At 33.6% G+C, this 16,894-nt stretch overlaps 2 protein-coding genes across 2 annotated transcripts in view; both read right to left on the bottom strand.

Annotated features, from left to right (window-relative positions):
* Positions 1 to 13,694, bottom strand: part of LOC18095442 (probable LRR receptor-like serine/threonine-protein kinase At1g53430) — a 68,638-nt gene extending 54,944 nt beyond the window's left edge. Inside the window, exon 1 of the mRNA XM_024596415.2 lies at positions 13,169 to 13,694. Coding sequence (XP_024452183.1) covers positions 13,169 to 13,304 — 136 coding nt within the window. The 5' untranslated portion in view covers positions 13,305 to 13,694. The remainder of the gene's footprint in view (positions 1 to 13,168) is intronic.
* LOC112326795 (probable LRR receptor-like serine/threonine-protein kinase At1g53440) lies at positions 1,619 to 10,104 on the bottom strand. The gene is made up of 24 exons (XM_024596430.2): positions 10,091 to 10,104; positions 8,287 to 8,451; positions 7,759 to 7,830; positions 7,428 to 7,499; positions 7,247 to 7,318; positions 7,104 to 7,175; positions 6,886 to 6,957; positions 6,703 to 6,774; positions 6,515 to 6,586; positions 6,325 to 6,396; positions 6,173 to 6,244; positions 5,369 to 5,443; positions 5,199 to 5,264; positions 5,032 to 5,091; positions 4,913 to 4,951; positions 4,784 to 4,833; positions 4,306 to 4,673; positions 3,924 to 4,122; positions 3,706 to 3,846; positions 3,483 to 3,601; positions 3,106 to 3,316; positions 2,759 to 2,996; positions 2,326 to 2,476; positions 1,619 to 2,213 (listed from the first exon to the last, which is right to left on the bottom strand). Exons 1-24 carry the CDS (start codon positions 10,102 to 10,104, stop codon positions 1,788 to 1,790), a joined length of 2,970 nt encoding a protein of 989 aa, XP_024452198.1. The 3' UTR covers positions 1,619 to 1,787.
* Positions 13,695 to 16,894: the final 3,200 nt, after the last annotated feature.

Genomic DNA, 16,894 nt, shown 5'->3' with positions numbered 1-16,894 from the left:
ATTATCATAGTTTTGAAACCCGGCCTGGCGGGTCGACCCTGGACCCGGCCGACCCGGGGCTGGAATCGGGTCGAGTTTAAGAAAAAATAGGGAAAGGAAAAGCCCAGGGTGACCCAACGGGTTGACCCAGCGACCTGGTTGACCCGGCAAGACCTGGTTGCGACCCGTTGACTTTTGTTTTTTTACTAAAACGATGTCGTTTTGATTTTTTTTTTTTTAAAAAGAATTGACCCGGACGACCTGGTGACCCGGTCAAAACCCAGAACCCGGGCCTTGGACCGAGCCGGGTTTAAAAACTATGCACAAAATGACTAGCTAACTTAAGAATCGTTTGGAAATGCGGTGCAACCCGCGTTTCCCAAAAATTCAATATTTTTTTGCTAAAAATTAATTTTTTTATTTTTCGAATTGTTTTGATGTGCTGATCTTAAAAATAATTTTTTTTAAAAAAAATATCATTTTAATATATTTATAAATATAAAACACTTTGAATTACAACTGTAACCACAATTTCAAACAGACTAACTAAGCAGGACATGCAACCGCTTCAAATGCATCAGGTGTGGACAAATGTCTGTTTGAAAAATCCCTCAATAAATGATCCGTCTGTCCGCAACTAAATAGACTTACGTCTGCCTATAACAAACCACGCTAAAATGCCTAGATCCACAAGACTAACACAAAGGCCTCCCATATGAACCTTATGGTGTTGACTGAATAGCATCCTGACTCCACTCATACTATGTCTTTCGGCAGCAACACGGATGGGCTGGCTTTTGAACCGCATTATGCATGGCTGACTTGAACTTGAAGTGACTTTACCCCTTTCTGACAGGAGCTCAACCCTCACCCGAAGAAATGAAAGAGAACAAAGTGTAAAATACCACTGCAATTGGGTTCTGGAAAAATAAACTACCTAGGAACCCAGAATCTGTAGAAACATAACGATGGCTTGTTAAAGTTTCCAATGATATAGACAATGTCTTTTGATTTCAAGAAGCTTTTATTTGGTTTAACATTCAATGATAAGAAAGACAATGAATGTATTGCAATATTCAAGATTTATAATTTCCAAAATGCTGAAAAAAAGGATAAAGAAGTAATACCTCAAATACGCCAAGTTTCTGATTTTACAGACTCGAGTATCACTAAGGAAACTGTGAGCTGCAGCTTGTGATCATGAGGCCCCGACTTGCCTCCCAGCTTCTACGTTGTCTTTAGCAACCAGGCTAGAAAGATCACCCATGCCAGAGAAAGGCATTAGGGGCGCGAAAGCTACTGGAGTAGTCTTAATGAAATCGAAATTCAGGGTTTCTGTTGTCTGAACAGGCTTCTCAACCAGGTTTCTCATCACTATACCCCCAAATACAAATCCTGATGCTAGCAAACGTAAAAGCATAAGAAAGGCATAGCTTGACCAGAAGAATTCACGGCCAAACCTAATTGCTATATTTCCCATCGATTGCCGTGCTTTCTTCTAGAAATACCCCACCTTCTCAATATGTAATGGAAGACAAGTTTTTGTTCAAATGCTCTTTAGGATCATGAAAAAGTGCTTCTATACAAAAAGAATCTGCAGATTTGGAAAAATGGTGACATACACTGCTGACAATGCCAATTCGAAAGACCAAGCTCTCCAATGTTTTTTATTTCTTAACAAAAGAATCAACATATACCAGAACAAATCATTTAAATGTATTTCTTGATTACTCAGCAATCCTATTTGCAAACTCAGAATACTACCAGACCAAAAGAAAAGGAGGGACTATTTCATCAATTTCCGTTGATCAATCTAAGTTGACGTCGTAAAGATCCTTAAGAAGCTTGGTCGATGAGGAATCTATGATCTCATCCTTACTTTCGATAGAAAATTCAGAATCGATCCACGGTCCATCCATTGATATGCTCTTCTGTATCTGACTGCTTTCAGATCCATTTGAGACGTGTGTTTGGCTATCATGTGAGAGAAGCTCAAAGGCTTTGAACCTTGCATCCGGGTTCATGGTACTGCGCTTGACTATCGGAGCTTGGACTGGAATTTGTCCCTCAAGCATCTTCACTGCAGAAGACATTGATGGCCTCAAAGTGGGAGATGGGTTGGTGCACAAGAGAGCCAAGTTAAGCATCCTCAATGCCTCTATTTTTGAGTAGTTTGAACCAAGGCTTGGATCCACAAGCTCTAGAAGGTTTCCTTGTTCTTGCAGGACATAGGCCTACAATTATCAGTAACATGCATTTTCCATCAGTCTACAATCATGCTCATTGGTGGTCAGTGTAAATGTAAATTGTGTAGACAGAATTCTGAAAGGAAATGATATAAGTTACCCAATCAAGAAGATAAACAAACTCCTCCTTCGGCCTGTAATTCGTGTTGCTCTTCCCACTGACAATTTCTAAAACAACAACCCCAAAGCTGTAAACATCTGCTTTATCTGTCAAGTAACCCCTCATAGCATATTCTGGAGCCATATAACCTCTGAAGAGAAATTAGAAAGAACCAGAAGAGTAAGTATTGGCCATGAGCTTGTGGAATAAATGTATATGTTCTTTTCCTTGTATAATCAATCATATACAAGGCGATAATCATTTGTGCTGCTGTTATGAGATGCCATCAAATAATATGTCTGCGTTTCACAATATTTCCTTTTGATATCCATATTGTTCAAAGTATCATTACCAAAAAAAATAAAAATTTATTTATCCCTTTACCACAACCAAGGAAATTAAATTGAAGGAACAAGGGGGAGAAAGAACTCACATTGTCCCAGCAATCCGCGTGCTAATATGAGTGTTTTCTTCTTCGTCAAGTTTAGCTAAACCAAAGTCAGATATCTTGGCATTTAGATCCTTATCAAGCAGCACATTAGTTGCCTTTATGTCTCTGTGTACAATCTTCAGCCTTGACTCTTCATGAAGATAAGTTAATCCCTTTGCAATACCCAACAATATTTTCTTTCTTGTTTGCCAGTCCAGTTTAATCTGGTGTTCATCACGACCTGATAGAGATGAGACAGAGGAACAGGAAAGCAATTTAATCTCTTTCTCATTCTATAGAGTATAGACTATATATAAGCTGATACATCAAGGAGTTGGTCAAGCATTTACCAAAAAGAGCCCGAGCAAGGCTATTGTTTTCCAAGTATTCATATACTAACAACAACTGATTTCCTTCAATACAACAACCATACAGCTTCACGAGATGGGGATGCTGCAAGGCAGATATCATGCCTATCTCATTCACAAATTCACGATTTCCTTGTTTCGATTTGGCCGATAACTGCTTTACAGCAATTACAGAACCATCTGACAACATACCCTGAAATAAAATAGACTGAGATTTCAGAATGTTTTAAAAGATATTCCTTCCCTTTTATCACAGGTTTTTGCATGTGTGATAGATTTTATACAAGAAGGCGCCATACAGTAGAACACTTTGTCAGCACATAACCTAACTAAATAGTAAACTGGAAATTCATAAATACCTTGTAAACTGGACCAAATCCTCCTTCTCCTATCTTATTTGCAGGGTCAAAATTATTGGTCGCATGTTTAATTTGCCTTAGGCTGAAATAACCAGTTTGGAGATCTAGAGCACGGAGTTCTGTATTGAGCAGGATCTCAAAATCAGCATCACAAGGATAATCAAAAGTTTACAGCATGCACACAATCAAATAAGACACATACTTCTTGTGCCATTAATCTTACCTTTATCTTCAAGGTCCTTCCCTCCCAAGTAACCTTTCTTCCGGAGGACCAGCAAAACCAATGCCGCAAGCACACATGGAGCAGCTACAATGCCAATAATAGCTCCAACTGATAATCCGCCACCATTATCCACCTTAAAGTCTACAATGAGAGAAATAAATTAAATATAAAGACCGTTGATGGAAACAAAAAATCCTCTTGATTTCGTCAAGACTTACTTGGAGTCACTGTAATGGCAGATATGAGAGGTCCATAGACACCCCTTTCAGGAACAGCAGTAGTACCTTTGCCTGACCAGTATAAGTGTATCTCCAGTGTGCTACCATTAACAATTATACCATCAAATACCTTAGTGATGCCAATACCAACACCTCCAGCTTCCTCCATAATATTGAAATTTGCCTCAACTACCTTCCCCTGCAGGAAGAAGTTCCGAGCATGACTTTTGCAGGTTTTAAATAGTGTTACCACCCTTTTCTATGGAAACTTGAAAAGGATCCATAACACATGGTAGGTCTCATGAGGTTATTTAGAAATACAATCATAGATAAAAAGAAAAATCCTAAGTAAATGCGCTAATTTGAAAATCATTTTACTCACTTGAATTGATATATCAAATATCCGCCTCCCAAGGCTGCTAAAAGTCTGATTATTGGAATACATAATTTCAGCAAAGTGGAGCTGCACTTTGTAACTGCCAGCCAGCATGCACAGGCCATAGTACTTGAGTGATTGAGGGGCAAGGCGAGCAGTTTGGTAAAAACCTTCACCGGTAACATTCAGACCAAAAGAATTTGTTGCTTTGTAAGCGCCGTTATCAGTGCCAATATAAGTCCCTGTACTGCTATAACCCCATCTTTCTGATATAGATGCAAAATCAGCTGCCCCCCCTGGAGTTGTGTCGTCTTCATATTCATTATCATCAACAGTCTCACTGCTCCCTCCACAGTTTATGAACAAGGAATGGTCTGTAGAACGAAGGACCAATATCATAAGCTGCCTTCCCTAGGACAAGAAGTACTGTATTTATGTAATTACACCTTCATCAAACACCAGAGTACTGTTTTTACACACTTACATTGAGGTTTTCTTGTGCAAACAAGGTCCTTGTTCAAGCACCAAGAAATCCTGTAGAGAAGAATGAGGGTTATCGATAAGTCAAATTTCTTGATATCTTAAAAGGCATCTTAGTGAAGGAGGAACTTACTTGTTACTCCCAGTTGACACATGACTAGCAACTAAGTTCCTATATAATTTCAAATAGAAGTTAGCAATCAACTTGAGACAAAGGAGAAGAAACAAGTAACGGGAAAAAATAATGCCTACACTGGTAGCTGTTGACAACTTTGCTCAGCTGATCCATTAAAATTGTTGTAAGATAAATCCCTGAAATAAAATTTCATGGCAGGGGTAATATAGTTGTTGATTGAGGAGAACAAAGATTGGTGTATTTCATGTATAAAGATTTATGTATAACTTCACAATAGACTCACAAGTCTTTCGTGCTTCCCAGTATCCAAGCAGGCACTTCTCCAGTTAGTAAGTTGTTATTCAGAAACCTACACATTAATAAACAGGTAATGAACCAGCAAGCTGTCAATATGAGAAATATATTAGAAACGATGATCCTGTGCTTTCAGAAAGCATGCGTTTATGGACTTACATGAACTTTATATTTTTTTTCAAACTCTCTAATGGGCCAGGAATCTGGCCTGTCAACTTGTTAAAGCTCAGATCTCTGCAATGAAATATGTAAAAATTAATGAAAGCACGTGAAAAAAGCACTAGATAAAATTAACTCTGGGCAATATAAACACACTGCAATCTAATTCACGGAATGTCGGGCCAGTCCATGTTGTCAGATTAGTAATATTCAAGGTCCTATTACATCCTCTGCAGCATGGCTTTTATGAAAAACATGAGCCCCCACCATCATGATTTTGAATCATGCAGACTATATGCAGGTCTAGCTCATGCTCACAGAGAACATATGGATGCTTTTGGAGCCCAATATGAATGAACCTCACACATACATATACAACAGAATTTCCAAGTCCTTCCAAATGTTAAGATGTCCTCCACATAATTTATTACATTGTTATAATGTAGAACATCACCAATAGCATCTCATATGACATATCAAGATTGGTTTGTAAGAATCCCGACCTCACTCAATGAGAATCTAAAATAAGGAAAAATGAAATGCAAAACTGTCGGTTTTAAAAGAGGAAAAGGCTGGAGCTTCATGGTTAGGAAAGATCCTTGTTCAACCAGGATAAATAAGGAATCAACTTATTGCTATACCTTTACTGATTCACTTTGCTTTATCTTACTTTAAATGAAACCAAACGATAGAGTAAAGTGATGTCAATCACTTTACACATCTTGTCATTTTGAATCAGAGTAACATAATATGACGCCCATGAAATTAAGCGTTGCCATGAAGGTAGCAGTTAGAGAAACTTACAGAGTATCTAGGTCTGCCATATTTCCAAGGTATTCTTGGATTGAACCAGTCAATGAGCAATTTCTCAGAATCCTGAGTAAAAAATAATATGTAATCAATTAATGATGTAATATTGCTGTAACAATATATTTGATCAGTCTCATTCAACTCACAGTTTTTCCATTTTTGTCATATCTTTCAGATCAGGGAAAGTTGAATTGGATCCTTTCAAATCCGATATTCTCCTGAAAAATCAAGACAACAGAAAAAATCAGTTTTCTCAAATATAGACTTACCGAAAAGCAACGAGGCAAAATTCTTTGAACTGAATAGGAATCTACAAGATAGGGAATTTAAGCTCACAAAATTGTTAATTTTTTTAACAGTGAAATGGCAGAGGGAATAGGACCCTCCATGGATGTTCCATGCAAATCCCTGCAAAAGAAATATACCACTGTTAGGAATGCAAGAGGCAAAGGAAAATGGAATTCCATTCAGCTTGTGCTCGAGGACACACATTAGCAGATAAATGGGACAAAGTAAATACTCACAATGTCGTAATGTTGGTCCAGTTCCCAATAAAGTCAGGTATCTTCCCTGACACTTCACTTCCATCTATCCTACTGCCGGAGCATATGAAACAGATGAATATTTAAGCTCAGCATAGATAAAGAAAAACATTTATGTATCTACTATAAATAAATAAAAAAATTGTGACCCGCATCATCACTTACAAATCATTTAAATTCTTTAAATTGCCAAATGTGTCTGGTATTGTTCCTGTAAAATTGTTTGCGGAAAGAAGACTGCAGGGGTAAAAAATACAAAGTTACAAATAATTTTTTCTGAGTGAGCATCAAATACTGGTACCATACATAAAAAGACTTAGATTGAATATCATGAAGTAGATACATAAATAAACTCAGATAGAAGATGAAGGCATCTGTCTTACAGTCTTCTTAAGCTTGTCAAATTTCCAAGGTCTGGAGGAAGAGGCCCTCCTAGCAAATTATCTTCCAGGACCCTGCAAGATCCAATTCAAGATTTAACGTTCTAGCTTAGCGTTTCATTTAAGAAGTTCGCTTTGTGACTTACAGCTCCTCCAGTGTGGTAATGTTGCCTATTTCCGGGGGAATTGGGCCGGTGAGACGGTTAACGATGAGAGACCTAAGACATGGAAGAGAATTGGGCCGGTGAGACGGTTAACATGTTCATGAATTTCCATATCGGGATATGAAAACCCCTTCACATAAACAGAATGCACAAAAAGACTTACAAAATCTGAAGCTTAGGGAGCTGAGCAAGTCTTGGAGGGATTGTTCCACTAATGTAGTTGCGAGTCAGATCACTGTCGAATGAAAAATGCTTCATCTTAGTCATTGCATAATTCCTTTTGTTTACAAGTCACTGTTTCTCTTAGCCACACAGACAAAGACCTTTTCCCATTTGAATCATCATAAAAACTTTCATTTGTTCTGATAAATAAATTAAAATCCTCTGTGAAGCACATGGAGTGCCAGGAAATGTGAAGAAAAGAAACCCAAATACATAGCAATTGATCTCTATTCAATAATGATATTAATAAACTTGATTAACTCATCACTTACATTTCAAGCAGATGAGGAAGGTCTCCTAGTTCCTCTGGGAGAACTCCATTCAAATTAAATCTTTTCACTCTTCTGTCAGAAACAAAATATAAGAACTGGTTAGTAAATATAAAGAAAAGAAAATGTAACCATACAAAGACTTGGAGAACGTATCGCCATTAATTTTTTTTTTTTTTTTGACGAACAGCAATATATCAATTCCAATCTGCTGATTAATATATTTTAATATTTACACAAAAAAAATATACAAGATGCATGATTAAATTTAAGTATTTTAATCAGATTTATTTTTAACCATGATATCAATTCAAGATGAATTGATATCATGCTTAAAAACTACACAACACCAAAAATTCACATGACCTCATTAAAAAAAAAAAAAAAAGTTATCGGATAATCCAAGAGCTGTATTCTACTCTTTAACAAAACATAAAATTTATTATGAAAATGATATATATAAATCTCATGGCTTTTGCAAGGGGAAGAATTACGATTCTTGAATATTTCCTATAAAGAAAACATACATACATGCGAGTGACATGACAGACGGAGCCATTCTCAAATGTACAGTTGCATGTAACATTGCTTTCAATTTCGTTGCCGTTGATCTTCCACTGTGCACTATCGCAAGAAGTTCGATTGATGGTGGCCCAGTTTCTGATGTTCAACTGGATATGTTTTGAAGAATTTGCACTGTTACATACAATTCAGGAACTTCAATCATCCATAAAAACAATAATAATATTAATATTATTTATCCATAAAATAATGTATGAATGAAGGCCTTGCTAAAACACAGCTAGAAAATGATGATATTAATGATGATGATGATATATGTAACCATGATTCTTAATGCCCTAACAAATTCCTCCAGTTTATGAAAGGATTTAGGCATTCACATGATTCAATTACTAACTGTACAGAAAAAATCACAAATTAAATACTCATTAAATTAGGAATGAATTAGTTCTTTTTTATTAAAATAAAATAGTACACAACACCAAAACAATTATTACATAGTTAAAAAAAACAAAAAACTGGAAGAAAATTATTATTAACTGGAAGAAAATTATTATTTTTAAGGCTAAAATAAACTATTCAATTTAGTACTTGTATGTCTGATATCAAAACTCGCAAAAATTTTAAGCCAATATTTTTACACCAAAATGACAAAATTTTATTTAAATTTTCAATTTTTCTTTTATTTATATATGTTTTTAATTTGTTCTATTTTGATTAATTCAAATAATTAGTTATATATATCACTTTTAATAATATTTAAATATTTTGATGAATAGTATCATATGAATTTAATAACTATAATACATTTTAGATTTAATTATGATACATGCTCCTTAAATTATATTAGATTTTTCTCAGAATAATTGAATATTATATATGTTGGTGATGAGACTCATTTGTTTTCTAAATTTGTTCCTTCCCTTTTCATATATTATGTTTTTTTTCTTTAAATAGGTGAAAAGACGAGCAATTTTAGGGTATGAAAAACACAAATGTTAAGATTTTTTTAAGTGAGAGTGGGTGTACAAGGTTGGGTTTTAGGCATAAAAATCATAATTATATTATTGTATTAAATTAATTTCTCCTAAAATTAGGATATGAAGATTTGATTTTGGGAGATTCAGCTTTTGATAATGATCAATGTCTACAAAAGATAAAAAGCTAAAATTTATCATGAAATAAATTTAAAAAAAAAAGAAAATTTACTCTTTGGCAACAAAGGGTGAACGACAATATTCTTATTCAATAAGTCTTGGATAAAGCGTTGAAAGAGAAGGATATGAAGCTAGAGGACATGGAGGAGGATCGATTTTGTATTGCTGATAACACTATCAATAATGATATATATGAAATTTTGGTAGCTATAATGTGGGAAAAGTTAGAAAATGTTTATTGTAATGGATCAGAGGGATCAAGAAAGAGTGCAGTCGCTTCCAAGAATGAGAGGAATAACCTCAAAGCTTTGTAAGCTTGGTTACTAAGTTTATTTCTTCATTGTTCATCAACGTTTTGACCATTATAAATAGGCGAAAAGGTATTTTAGGGTTAGAGAAATACAAGGAATGAGAAGGTTTTTTTTTTTTTTTAAAGCATGAGTGTAGGTATTGATTTGATTTTTTTAAAGAGAATAAAAATGAAGTCTCAATTACAACAAATCTTAGGGGTTGATTTGATTTTTTTTAAGGCCAAAATAAAAATTGAGTAGGAAAAAGAAAAAAATAAAAACAAAAGGTTACTCTAGCCATCTCTACTACCATTAGGATACACACACCACTTATTTGTATAGAGAACACCAAGACACTTCAATCACCGTTCTGGAATCATGGTTTTGGCCACTGAATGGTGTCACATACACTGTGCAAAAGTAGCGAACACTTCACACACATTTCTGAATTTTTTTAAATTTTTTTATTTATCAAATTACCCTTACTGTCCCAATAATATTCAATAACTATTAAATCACCACATCTAAATGACAAAAGAATTCCTATGTCAAAGACAATTATTTTTATTTTTCAAAAGCAATGAAGTAACTTATTTAAGAATTACATCAAAGATTAAAAAGCCCATTGATCCAAGTTATTTTTTTTTTTGTCTTTCATGGGCAATTAAGTAAAAATATAAAAATACAATTTAACCCCTTCTTTTCTAGTAATGACTAATATGCATGTGAAAAAAACTATCCTATCTCTAAATTCAAGTCTTGTTAGTTTGCCCATCAAAAGGTAAAATCAATATTTCACTTATAAATCCATAGTGAAATGTTAATCTATAATAGCGCACTTAAAATTAGTCTCAACAACGTTTAAATTTCTAAAATTAAGCTAATAAGGTTTTCTTTAATAATTATTGAGTTTAATACTTATTAATTTATTAGCAAAACATGTAATTCCAATATTATTTTAAAGACTTAAAATACATATAAGACAATTTTGTACGAGAGCAACAAACACAAACAACTCAACTAAGTAATTGAATAATTATTGTATTTAGTGCAAGATTGGTTGGTGCCCTGATAGTCTAAGACAATCGGTTATTGCGAAGAGGCGAGAACAATATAACATTGGGGCTCTCTTGCTTATTATATAATTATAAGGCTTTTAGACTCTAATATTGATTTGATTTGATTCAAGGTTGGATCGTGAGTTGGATGCATTAATCAAGATTTTTTAAAATTTTTGAAACTATGTTTTTTGAGATTTTTTTTAAAAAAAACTAGAAATTATATCATTTTAATAAAAACAATCCATAACTAGAACCTAAGTAACTCAATCATCAAGTTAATCCATTAAATATGATGATTCCCTGACCAGGTCAGTATTATAATTATGGCTTGTTAACAAAATAATTAAAAGAGATGTGGTTGGTTTTATATGAACAACAAAGAAATTAAATTTTTGTTTTTGTTTTTTTTTGTTTTTAATCAAAATCTTTTATAGTCCAATTAGAATAAATTAGGCTTCAAATTATGTAAAAAAATATAAAATTACAAGATATGGAACTAAAATGTAAAACACGAAAAAACATATAGTTAATCTCACATTAGAGACACTTTTCATTGTGGTTCTAAAATTCAATTTTTTTTTATCAATCCTTGAGTAAGAAAGATAATAGAGAAACTCGGATGAAAAGAAAGAGAAGATAGAAAATGATCAGTTTGGATACTTTTGGGTGAATATATTTACTATTTTTGGTGTTAAAGGGTTCTATTCGATGAGAGAATTTGAATTCTTATGGGTTTTGTCTACAAGTATGTCTAAAAAAGAGGATCTGGTTTCGTTTTTATTTTTTCATTCAATTGATTTTTTTTAAGTGATTTCAAGGTTTTGATGGTTTAAAGTGGTTTTTATTATGTGTTTTTAAGTAAAATGGACTGAAAAATAGGTTTTCACCCTCAAAATCCCACCCTTAGAATCACCAGCCACCACAATGGTGGCTGGATTTTGGGCAGTAACAGGCAATACATCGCCTTGCGCTGCTTTTTCTTTTTTTAATTGAGACGGGTTGTATATTGCTCGCCCATTTAAAAAAAATAAGCATGTTTGGTCCTTTTTTTTTTCTCTTTGGGTTTTTTTAGTTTTTTTTTTAATCTCATCATTTAACATGGTGTTTTTATTTTTTTATTTTTTTATTTTATCATTCAATAATTGATTAATTTTAACTATGATTTTATATTTTTTTTATCACATAATAAGATAAAAAAAATCTAATTGAATTCAGTAGAGTCCATGACCTAGGTTACGAGTTTGGTATGTTAACCTAGGCTGTTTTTTTTTTCTTTGATTTTTTTTGAACCAGTCAAGTTGACAAGGTTATATCATGATAACTCCCATATAATTTAAGTGAAGAATATTTTTCAATTTTGATATGTTATACCAAGTTTAGTGCAATGTTAAAAAAATAATTCATATGGCCTATGTTCAAAAACATTTGGGTCCACGCAACCTAGTATGGTAAGTACCCTACTTAATAAAAACTACAGGTTTGTCATACTAATTCGGGTTGATTATGACTGATTTTTTTAGGGTTTTTTTATCCTATTTTATTCTTCAATAATTAATTAGTTGTGAATGAAGATATATTATTTGTTTTATTAAAAATAAATTCTAGGTTATTGATATCATTTTTAAAATTTTAATATTATGTCCATATACTATAATTAATTATTTTATTTTTTCTAATTAAAATAAAACCAATATATTTTTTCCAGTTGAGTATATATAATCAAAGTAGCAAAAGTTTCTTTCTATTTTAAAAGTGCTGAATATAATGTTTTCTTGAAAAAAAAAAAAAAAGGCCCCGCGGTTTAGATGGCTAGTTACGAGTACAATTAATATACCATAAAGGTAGTAGGACCTTTCCACCAAAATTATCTGTCACTTGGCAGTATTGTAAAGATGCAATATCAAGCAATAATTGCTTCGATGACATCAACATACCAATTATTATTATTATTATTATTATTATTATTATTATTATTATTATTATTATTATTATCACTCCTCAAAGAAATCGTTAATAACGCTCTCCTTTATTATTTTAAAATATTATATAAGAAGCTCAATGATTAGAATGGAAAGGTAGTCAACATCATATAATAAGTTTTCTTAATCACGAAAGAGAGAGGATAATCCAAAATAAAAAATATAATTCACAATTTAACGAAGTGGATAACAATTTCCATTTTTCTTATTTTATTTCTCAGTAGATATACTAATTTCTCTCACTAATCATCACAAATTGAAATGATTCTGATTTTATTTAAGAATAGTAAATAAAACTAAGAAGCGTTAATCTCTGCAAATAAATTATTTTCCAGGAAAAAGGGAACCTTCAATCATGCTAAAGAGAGAGTGAGATTATTGAATTGCTAGGAGCACGTACGTACCTTCATCTAGTGGCAAGAGTGGAGTGACTTCTTGAGCATTGGATCCAAACTTGTCCACAGCAATGCAATTCAACACCACAAATCCAAAAACCAAAACAGAGAAAGTCTTCGACAGTAGTGGTGGCCACAACGCCATGCGCAAAGCACAACTCGTTCTCTTGGTAATTGCTATATTATCTGGGAGAAATTTAGAACGGTGATCAAAGAACAACAAACCACGAGCAGAAACGGCGTGTTTTTCTCAATAATGAGAGGTGGGTTGCTTGAGGGAAAGAAAAACACCAGGAAGGAGATTTTAAAGATGATCAACAGCAGGGGGCGGCGCTGATAGTATTTGACGGATGTCAAAAATAATATAATATGATAATTAAAAAGCTTATTTATTTAAAATAAAAAATATTATATTATTTTATATTTAAATACTAAATAAAAATAAAATTAAAATGTTTTGCAGGGGCTGGGCGCCTGCTTGCCTCCCCCTAGTTCTTTTGGAAATTTCTGCTCGTTGGTTGGTGAAACATAAACGTGTTTTATAGAGCGAGAGAGAGAGAGGGGGAGGGAGGGAGAGAGCTGCATGAGGATAATGACTTAGGAAAGTCCATTGTTGCTGCTGGAGAAAAATCAAAGATGACTCAAAAGCGAAAATTAAAGAGATTAGCTATTAGGTATACATTATTTTAACTTCAACGGGTAGGATCAGCAGCCATGTTTATTTTATTTTTTTTATTTAATCCAAACTTTAAAACCAGCATTTAATCCAAACTTTAAAACCAGCGTTTTAAAATCCTGATAGAAGCGATGCGTTTTAAAAATCTTCGAAGAAAAAACTTGGTATTTGTTAACATGCAAATTGACTAAAAAGCATTCCATATAAAGATAAAAAGAAAAGGATAAACATTTTGTTTTTTCATCTTATAAATTTATCAACACTACACCGTGACGGCTAATAAAAAAAATTTCATGGAAAAAAAATAGATATTTGACATTTTGTTATTTGAGAGGAAGGGGAAGGAGAAGGTCTAGTTCAAGAAGTCGCCACCTAATATTATGGTTTCTAGAAACCCTAACTGGTCAACAGAGATTATATGGTATGAGACTGGTTACACAAAAAGAAATATGCTATCACTCCTTAAGCGTCCTATCTAAAGCAGGTTGCAATGGTGATTTTGTCTAAAATTGCTAAGAATTTGTTTTCTCTTTTTTTGTTCTTTTCATCATGTTCCTAACTCTGGCGTCAATGAACAATTCTTATGAATATTTTCAACTCTAACATTGATAAATATCATACAAACCTTAAAAAAATGCGACATTCTTGACTTTACCGTCAATAAATAATTTTGCAAAAAATTAAATTTGAAGAAGAATTTTTCTATGTCATTTTCTTTTTGTTTACCCTTTATTGTTGTTTGTCCTTTTTAGATGGAAATAAAAGAAACGTTGCACAACAGAGTTTGCATTTGACAAGTAATGATCCACAGATTGAGTATATAGCAGAAAAAATACAAAACTCAAAGAATAAAAATAATAAAACAAAGTGTGAGGGGCTCATTAATAAATCAATAAAGATCCCTAAATATTTTTAAAAAAATTTTATATTGAAAAGGGCTTATTTATTGTGCTAGATCCAGGCAAACCGGCCCGGTTACTGGTTCAAACCAGTATCCCGGCTGGTATATTTTCCTATGCAAGTGTGCGTGGGCTAATCATGCTCGCTTGCTACAGGAAGAGGGTAATTAAAAGTGAAAAGGAGGGAATAAAATGACTTACTTGGTTTGGATGAAATCTACAGGTGTTGGTTGTCAGCGGATCCTCTATGTTTGACTTCCTTTCTGCCTTCAGCCCTTTCTTTTTTGTTCTTCTATTACTGCTTCTCCAGTCAATTCTCTCTTCGTCTCTTTTCTAATATCAAAACGGGGCTTGTTTGGCTAGATATCAAAATAGAAGGAGATAACATACATGGACAAAGCATAAGGGTGTGTTTTGCCAGACACACCCTTAGCTAGCACAGTTTGGGCCAGCTGGGCTGGAGGTCCAGATTTGTCTTGTTTCTCTTTTTTTTATATATATTGGGCTGGGTCCAACCTAGCAGTATGGTCTGGGCCAGACCCAGCCAACTGGCCGGGTTACTTGTTCAGACCAATGACCCAACTCCCTTTTCTTTCCTTTTTTTATTTGCAAGCGTGCATGAACTGTTCACGCATGCTTGCTACAGGAGGAGAGTAATTAAAATGCAAGGAGGGGGAGAATTGAAAGTGACTTACCTTTTTCTAGTAGCAAGATGCAAGTGCTGGATGAAGCACTCCTTGGATTCCCTTTTTGCTCCTCGTCTTCTCTTCTTTTTCTTTATATTTCTACTTTCTCAAAAGCCAGTCCTTTTCCCTCTTCTGCTCTTTTTTCTTTTTATTTTCTCTTTGTTTTCTCCTCTTTGTGTTTTTTTTTTTTTTTTACAGATCCTCCTCTACCTTTTATAGGCTTCCATGCTGCTTACCTCCCTAGGACCATGATAAGGCCCGGGGACATTGTGTTTCTATTGTATTGGGGCACCAACAGTCCTGCCCATGTTGGACTCCCTTTTATAAGCATGAGGGCATGAGAAATTCATCCTTATCTCCCCAGGGTTGTAATCTTCACACAGATAAGATTTGCAATTTGAGTTCTCGTTGGACTAGGATGCTGATATTTCACAATTTCCTTTCCTTCTTTGCAAGCGGGCTTTCAGCGTCTGAGGAAGAAGAATAAGAACAGTGTATGTTTGAAACGGTATCGTTTTGTACCGCGAATGACCATTTCTCAATTTGGTTCTTAAGGTTTCCAAATTTTGCATTCAAAACCTGATCTTTTAATTTCAAATTTTAACCTCCTTAAAATTAGATTAAAAAGCAAATGGGTCAAAATTGGGTTATAACAATTTCTTTCTTTTGGCAATATTCTTTTTCTGCAGGTCGTCGACATTATCATTTTTTCTTTTTAGATTCAATACATTTATTATCCTTTTTTTATCATATAATTAAATTAAACCATCTTGATGGACCTAGTATGGTCATACCATTTTGTTTACAACTAGAATATAGCCTAAAAAAGTAGAGTGTGGGTGACTGTAAGTTTTGTTTTTTAATTTCATGTCTTTTGATTGAGGTATGTTGGTCATTTTAAAACTAGAATTGCTTGATTTATTTATTTTTTGTCATCATATGAGCAGGATGCCAAAACACGTTTTTAAACCAACATTAAATTACTTCTGAAATAGAAGGGCAAGTTTAATTTTTCAGAATTGTTTTAGCAAAGTATTCTCACAACACCCATTTGATCACAATATTTTGATTAGAGCTATAAGATCATGCAAAATATTGAGGATTAATGTTTTTATGAGTTTTAAAAGGGTAGGGGATTGCATTTAGCGCTTGTTTGATATGCCCTTGGATTCAACCATTTTTTAACGTTACATTTATCTAGTTATGAATGAAAATAAAATACTAAATGATATTTTCATAAAAATATCTTTTGATTTCAAAATATGAATGACATAGAAATATATACTAAACTGAAAATGCAGTACAGTCCCTAAAATCAATATTTTAACAAACCTTAATAGCCTATGTGTGCTCTTCGCCTTCCAAAGCTTTATTAATATTCTTCAATACACCATTGTATACCCTATTATGAGTTATTTCCTTCTTGGCATACTCCTTTTGCCTACAGGTTGACCTTTGATGAAGACCTCCATAA

Source organism: Populus trichocarpa, chromosome 3 (genome assembly GCF_000002775.5).
Source record: "Populus trichocarpa isolate Nisqually-1 chromosome 3, P.trichocarpa_v4.1, whole genome shotgun sequence".
NCBI classification, from domain to species: domain Eukaryota; kingdom Viridiplantae; phylum Streptophyta; class Magnoliopsida; order Malpighiales; family Salicaceae; genus Populus; species Populus trichocarpa.
Note: the sequence above shows the minus strand (reverse complement) of the source record. Positions and strands in the feature narration are given on the sequence as shown.